We start from the raw sequence: 7731 nt of genomic DNA, 5'->3' as shown, positions 1-7731 counted from the left end.
TACGGCCCTCGGGATGTATGTGGAGTAATACCTCCGTTCTTGGTATTTATGTCTTACGTGTTTTAGTTCAGTCGTAATCTCAGGATTAAATTCACTCTTTTCACGCCGGGCTGGGGCGCGCCTAAAATTGGCAAGTTTTCTGTCAGCGGTGTTTCAGGTTTCAAATTTCAAAATGGCCGCCCTTTAGTCTGCATAGATTTGCATCGATTTGCATACTTAAAAGCTGAATATCTTATGACATGGACCGCTATGATCTGTGGGACGGAGGAAAACACATGGTAATTTTGATGTTGACAGGTCGGCCATTTTTCGATTGTCATTCAGTCAAACCGTGGAGTATACTTTGGCATTTTTCGTTGACTGTGTGGTACCGAGCGGAGGTAAGTCCATTTCTTCGTATTTGATAAACTTGAGCCGTTCATTAATTTCCTTCATTTTTTCCGAGGAATTCAAAACGATAGATACCTCATAAAATTATTTGTGTATTGAATTCTAAAATTCTTTCTTGCTTTATAGGTGTCCTGCCTCGAAAAAATGGAACCGCATGCTAGGCTGTACGTGGGATTGAAATCGGCACGCTCGTTAGACCGCAGTAACTACTTTTGATCAGCGAATCAAACAACCATAAACAGCAATGGGTGAAAAGGGAAGGCAAAACAACAGAAGCACAAAAACTAGTGCGAAGTACTGCTTCCCGATTGGCAAATTAGCGACTAGAAGAAAGGAACTACGAGAAGTTTACCTTGACAACTGCCAAAGCCTTCAAGAAGAAAAAAGAAAAGTCGATCGTGTGAGCAAGAGAGTAAGTTTTGCCTTGATAAGCTTAGTAAATATTAAAAATATCACTAACTTAATTTGTTAGACTGGTTGATTATTGTTTGAGTGCCACTAATTTTGATTGCCTTGAATTTAGTTGTTGGCCCTACAACAGGGCTAGTTATATTGATAATCATTTAGTTTGGCCTGTGTTGTCAGATGTAGGCAGCCTTATGAAAATGTGACTAGATCTGCAAAGTATTTGAATCTGACAAATAATCATTGTGGGACCATGTGTACTAAAGGCTTCCGCAGTCAAGTGTCCATCGATACCCTCAATCAATACTCTTGATCGGTACTCGACTGACACGACAATGACGCTTCAGTTGACACTCGACTGACATCTTGGTTGACAGTCAGTGGGGAGTCCACTATACAGGCAATTTTTGATCAATGCACCGTAGACGGTTGACACTCGCCCGACTATCCACCACCTATTGATCAAATATTGACTGTGTGTTGATCAAGTGTCAAATAGAATGTCAACCAAGTATCCATTGGGATGTTGATCAAGGGTATTGATCGAGGGTATCGATCGACACTGGATCATGGGTGCCTTTTAATACACATGATCTGCAATGGGTTACAAAATTGGTGGAGGTAAGAGTTTCCTCAGTTGCTGACCAGAAAAATTATTTTACCATACTCTTGTAAGGATTACTTATTTTCAATTTTTTTTTGCCAGATAATGTATTAAATATTCATCAAAAAACAAGTTAATTGCATGATTTTAATTTTCAGATCAAAAGATGCCAATCCAAGGTATCAGAACTTGAATTAGTGAGGGTCCCCTCAAGACAAGCTCTTTCTGAGACGAAAAGGAAGAGACGAATGAAGCTAAGAAGAAAGGCACCTTCACTGATCCAGCCAGGAAACTCAGAGCAGCTTCAAGATATAATTCATGCTTTCAGTTAAGAATGAAGTTGGTGCATCTAGACTATATAAGAAGCTAAACAAGTGGCTCAAGGAAGGCAGAAAAAAGAAATTTGAATATCGTTTCACTGGGAAAGAAACCAAATGCTTTTGCCACAAATTTATGTTCCTTATTGATTCCCTAAGCAGAGAAAATGACACTGGGCCTGAATTACTTCGACTTGTTTCAATTGCATTTGCTGCCCTTCAATTGCGTGACGCAGTGTCAAAATTCAGTAGAGTTGAAACTGATGAAGCAATTTGCCAAGAGCTAGAGGTTCACTGCCAGTTATTCTTTAACACCTGTTCCCTTTTACTGAAATCAGTTAATCCTACAGTTTGGACTGTGGGATATGCAATTCCATTTCACAACAAAGCATTATTTAAAGAATTTGGATTGGGATTAGGCATTAACACAATGCAAGGCCGCGAGGCTAAACATGTAACCCTGTCATCATTTGCACGGCACGCTACCCTCACAACTCGCTGGAGGTTAGTTATGCGCCATGAGTACATTAGCTCTATCTGGCTTAGAAAAACAGACCCATTCCACTTTCGTTATGTCAAGTGCAAGGACAAGTACACACCTAAAGAGGCTCACCTCCCTGGGTTTTGTTACTGTGGTTTTAAAATGGGTGAAAACCAAGCAAAATGTGTTTATTGTTCATCAAGCCTTTATAAGGCTGTTTACAGATCTGCACACAATGCAGAACTTGATAAAGAAATCTGCAACATGCTCAGTGTATTTTTCTAGCGATTTCAGCCTCACGTTCTGCTTTCCAAGCAGATTTGCAGCATGCTTATTGCGAAACTTCTTGTAAAACCTCACTGGACTTTTTATTCTTACATTTGTATTTTTGGGAGCAACATTATGAGACAGAATTGTCAATTCCACTCATTGTTGAACACAACTTATAAATTATTAGTGTTGGAGCTTAATTAATAATAACATATTTCATTGCTTTCTTGGTTTGACAACCGATGTAAACATTATAACATGTCAATTATGAAACTTTTGATCAATATTCTTTCAGAATCTTCATGGATTGTTTCTTATCAATAAACTTTGTTGTAAAGAAAAAGTCTGTCTATGATTAATTTACTCAGGAAAGCAATGTAGCTCTCATCATTTATTGGCAGGGTGGGCTGGGAGCAACATTATGAGACAGAATTGTCAATTTCACTCATTGTTGAACACAACTTATAAATTATTAGTGTTTGAGCTTAACATATTTCATTGCTTTCTTGGTTTAACAACTGATGTAAGCATTATAACATGTCAATTATGAAACTTTTGATCAATATTCTTTCAGAATGTTCATGGATTGTTTCTTATCAATAAACTTTGTTGTAAAGAAAAAGTATGTTTATGATTAATTTACTTAGGAAAGCAATGTAGCTCTCATCACTTATTGGCAGGGAGGGCTGGGAGCAACATTATGAGACAGAATTGTCAATTTCACTCATTCCATGTTGAACACAACTTGTAAATTATTAGTGTTGGAGCTTAACATACAATTGTATTTCATTGCTTTCTTGGTTTCAGTAGAGTTGAAACTGATGAAGCAATTTGCCAAGAGCTAGAGGTTCACTGCCAGTTATAAGTTATAAGTCTGTTTATGATTAATTTACTTAGAAAAGCAATGTAGTTCACATCATTTATTGGCAGGGAGGGCTGGTAAATGAAGAAAATCAGGACTGAGAACATTTTTGTGGGCAATAAACATTTCTTAACCCCATTCAATTTAGTAGATAGGCTGATAGTAAAAAAATATTGTGCAAAGTATACCTGACTGACTATTTACCCTCTTAGAAACATAATCACAAAAGTTAAGAATTAGCAGGATGAAAATAAAGGACTTTTTTTTTTGTCCTTACAGACCTTAAAAAGAGGCCCTAAATAACTCCAGGCAGTATATTAAAATCAAACATTATACTGATGCCACAGACTAAATCCCTATATAGCAATAATTCACAATATTCAACCACGGTAAAAGGAATGTTGAGGAACACCTACTCTGTTCCAGTGGCCATAACTGAGAGACAAAGTAAGCATTTCTAGGTTCTTAGAGTACTTTATCTTTACTGGCCTGGCTGCATCGATCAACACTCGACTATATCCACCGTCTTGCTCCACTTTTATTAGCACTTCTGTCTTCTCCAGCTGACGTCGAAACTTGTTGCTCCAAGACATTATAAAACTGTTGAAATGATCTTCTTCTGTTATTATTAATTCCTCCACGTGATTAGTGCTTCTGGTCACCTGTCCCCAGCCATAGGCAATAACAGTTGTCTTTAAGGTATCAAACAGCTCAAGTGGTAGGCTTCTTTTAAGTGTTATTCCCCAGGGGTTGCGAAGTGACGGAGAACGTTTCAGCATTCTACAGATGCTTTTATTCCACCTGTAAACCTCTCTTGCGAGCATTCTTGAGGGCTGTGCCAGATAAAACTTGTAACGTTGTTGTTCTGGAAACGTGTGGTGTTTAACTACGGCTCTTGAAAGCTTTAAAAGTTCATCGCCAATTTTTGTCGCTAAATTCTTATCTGGTGCATTAGCAATATAAGAAGTAACAGTATCGTGTATATTCACGATGAGTTCCGCCATATTGGATAAGTAAACAACACTTTTGCGAAAACCCGCTGAGCAAAAGTAGTTACTGCGGGCTAACGAGCGTGCCGATTTTAATCCCTCGCCAGCCCGGCGTGTTGACTGACGCAATGACGAAAAATACGTGCTATGGTACAAAATCGAGTACAGATTATTTTTGCATTCCCCATTTAATTTTTAGCTGTAGGAATGGTGCTAACAATATTATTGCTGTCGAGAAACTTTTAGTGTCATTTCTGGTGTGAAATTTGCAGAAAAAAACATAACTATTTTAGACCTATTGGTATCTCGATAGTACTACGGTAAAAATTGCGCAAAAAAACATTTGGGATAAAATGTCATCATGTACGGTAGCTGTTGTGTATCATTTTTGCATGGAAAACCTCTTGTCAAAAACACTTTTTTGAAACCCTTTCCTATAAAAACGGTGAGACGTTGAATCCAAAAAATTCGGATGTAGATAGGTCCGTTTTTGATTTCGCCAAAAATAGCGCAAAATCCTTTTTTTTTTTTGGGATTCAAAAATCCGTTTTCGGATTTTCCCTAGAAAACGCATCCTTAGAGTATTCCTTTGAAGGTCTTTTGTTATAATAACAAAATGTCTTTTACAGGATAAAGTGGAATAAATGAAAGCCATGTAAAGGCTGAAATTGTGACACTCGAATATCGAACGGACTAATTGACGTTCACAAGGAACCAGATCAAACTTTTTGAAACCGGTTTATCTTCTCGGAAAGCTTTCTGGTATATTTCCATAATTTTATCTTATTACCTTACGTGAGCGTTACCTATAGGCTAAGCCCCTCTCAGTAATCAGTATTAACTACTGTTTTCCCTTGATCTCTCCTGTCCAAAACCGCAATATAGGCAACGATAATTAATTAGAAAAGACAAGGCTACGTAATAGACAAGATAAAACGTTTTAAAAAAGTTAGAAGCCTACCATTCTTGCAAGCAGAAAAGACGTCAAAGACAAAGATGGCTGAGAAGATAACAAAATGGATGGAAGAGCACATGGTGACTTCTTCTACCACAGTCGCATTGATAACAAACGCAGAATGCCTTCAAGACAGTCTTGATATATTTCAAAATAGGTGTGCAGGTGGTACGAAAATGAAACGAAATAGCTTTCCATCATTTAGCCAATGAAGCTTACTATTCTGGTAATTTTATGCCAGCTTGAGGGCTGTTTCTTCAATTAGAAACTGTTTTAACCAATTTAGTTGGACACTTTAATGCCATAGCAACTTTCTGAAAAACAAACATTACGCAGAACACAAGCACTGGTAAAATAAATTACCTTCGTGTACATAAAACCATCGATTTGACAAAGTAAACGTACCAGATTGTGTGGTTATAGATTGTCATGAAAATATCACTTATTAGTCCTTTTTTGGTCTCCTTATTTTATGAGTCTATCAAACTATTCAAAACTAATTTGTCCTGTCAAAACCGGATGACTTTAAGGCATTCAGTCCATGCTCGCGTCAGTCACCGTACGACAAAATCACAATTAATTATTTATAAATAATTACTGATCGTCATCCAAAGCCATTGTTTTCTGTCTGCATTATATCACCGGATGCCGAGAGAAATATAATGTAAACTGTGTGAGAAAAACGGGTGCGGTCTTTTTTGGTGGCAGGGAAATTATCAGGGGTAATCCTGAACGCCGGAGCTAAAACGCTTAATATTACTGTGCGCTGACAGAACTTGCTTGCGGCAATATTTTTAATATTGCAGCACCGCTTTGCTGTTACCTGTTACTGTTTTCACCCAGTAATTTTTTTCAGTAGTAAAAATCCTCGGATGCCATCGTGTATTGTAGATCTCAACTTAGAGAGATTCCTAAAATAAATAAATATATAGACCACAAAAAGTTCTGTTAAGGGAGACGAACTTCAACGCAAACATGTTTAAATTTTACTAAGTGCAAACCTTACAGTGACAAAGTTTCTTACTGATATAAAATAACAATCTTTGTAATACAAGTACTAATTACGACTAGTACTGACTGATTATAATCTTCGTTGTTCTTTTCCTCGACTACTTTTTCCCGTAACCCCCTTTCTACTTTTTGCTCAACGTCATTGTTAATCAGGTTTTCCTCTTTTTCCTTCGCATCAAATTCAACCTTCTTTGGAATCGCTCCCTGCAAGATTCCACTTGCTTTTCTTTTAAATGTTGACGAGGCAAATTTATACTCCCTAACTCCATCACATGATCGGTGACCAGTGGTTTCCACAATAACTTGTTCTGGCATACCACCTTCGTACAATCGAGTGGCACAAATTTACCGAAGTGAATGAAATTTGATCAACTAGAGCAGAAAAAATTGTAAAATCTACCTATGAACTTGCTGTTTCTTTACTTTTCACGTAGTGTCTTTGTAACTGGAAATGCTGTGCTGTGCAATAAAACCGCAGCTTTTCGCCTTTGCAATAATATAGATTTGTCACAGCACTGAGTAGCAAGGCCTCGCGCTTTATACTTCTTATGCACCGATCGAGTCGAAAATGCAACATCCCCCCACCCCCCCCCCCCCAAATGCCCTACCCTTGTGACGGATTTGTCTGTGACATGCCCCTCTCAAAATGCACATCGCCGTCAACTCCTCTCGTCTTTAATGAAGCTTGTACAATCATACCAACACACGCTCCTTGATTCTTTATATGATTGTGCCATTTCTACCGGACATGAATAACTACAAAAATACGCCTTTATTATTGAAGTATTTATTGTTTTGTAAAAACTGCTTTTCGATCTACAGTGGTTTTGTCTAGTTCACTGTTTGCTGCTGTTTAATAAGGTTCAGATTCTAAAGAGCTCTGCAGACAATAACGCCGGGCAAAGTCTGCTTATCTCATGGCGAAAAATCTGCATTTTTAAAATTCAAGTTCTGATTCAATAATATTTAACAATCTCTACTTTTCATACAAAGCTTCGAGAATACTACCTAAAATTTGAAGACCTCTTTTCGTATGCTATATATCTTTCTTTAAAATTCTTCCATCGCGGCCAAATAAATACATTGGCCGACGGATACACTTCCGGTTAAATTTTCCCCAACTCACCCAGGCAAAAGCCTTATTTGTCAAATTCCCCACTCACTGGGCACAGAAAATAGTCAAATAACCAGGGTTTGCCCAGGAAGGGGGAGGGGTGATGAAGTTTCGTCGACTTGATCGGCGCATTACAACAGTTCAAACGTTCCAGGCCACGGTTCCTTCCTTATTGTGCAGTGCAATTTGATCTAAAAATCACATGTGTGATTTCAAAATCGAACGAGCGCGCAGCACGACTTCGATTTGAAATCACAAGTATGATTTCAGACCAAATTTGCACGACATGAAGTTCAATCACCACTTTATTACATCCATTTAGAAGTAACAGAA

At 37.9% G+C, this 7731-nt stretch overlaps 1 protein-coding gene and 1 long non-coding RNA gene across 2 annotated transcripts in view; one reads left to right on the top strand and one right to left on the bottom strand.

The window, feature by feature from the left end:
- The window catches only part of LOC138033374 (EGF-like repeat and discoidin I-like domain-containing protein 3), a 23455-nt gene extending 17980 nt beyond the window's left edge, over positions 1–5475 (bottom strand). The window contains exon 1 of the mRNA XM_068881114.1: positions 5280–5475. Within this exon, the coding sequence (XP_068737215.1) occupies positions 5280–5352 (73 nt within the window). The 5' untranslated portion in view covers positions 5353–5475. The remainder of the gene's footprint in view (positions 1–5279) is intronic.
- LOC138033378 (uncharacterized) lies at positions 229–2810 on the top strand. The gene is made up of 3 exons (XR_011128603.1): positions 229–380; positions 517–802; positions 1558–2810. It is a non-coding gene; the product is annotated as an uncharacterized lncRNA (long non-coding RNA).
- Positions 5476–7731: the final 2256 nt, after the last annotated feature.

Source organism: Montipora capricornis, chromosome 14 (assembly GCF_036669925.1).
Source record: "Montipora capricornis isolate CH-2021 chromosome 14, ASM3666992v2, whole genome shotgun sequence".
Taxonomy (NCBI): Eukaryota; Metazoa; Cnidaria; class Anthozoa; order Scleractinia; family Acroporidae; genus Montipora; species Montipora capricornis.
Note: the sequence above shows the minus strand (reverse complement) of the source record. Positions and strands in the feature narration are given on the sequence as shown.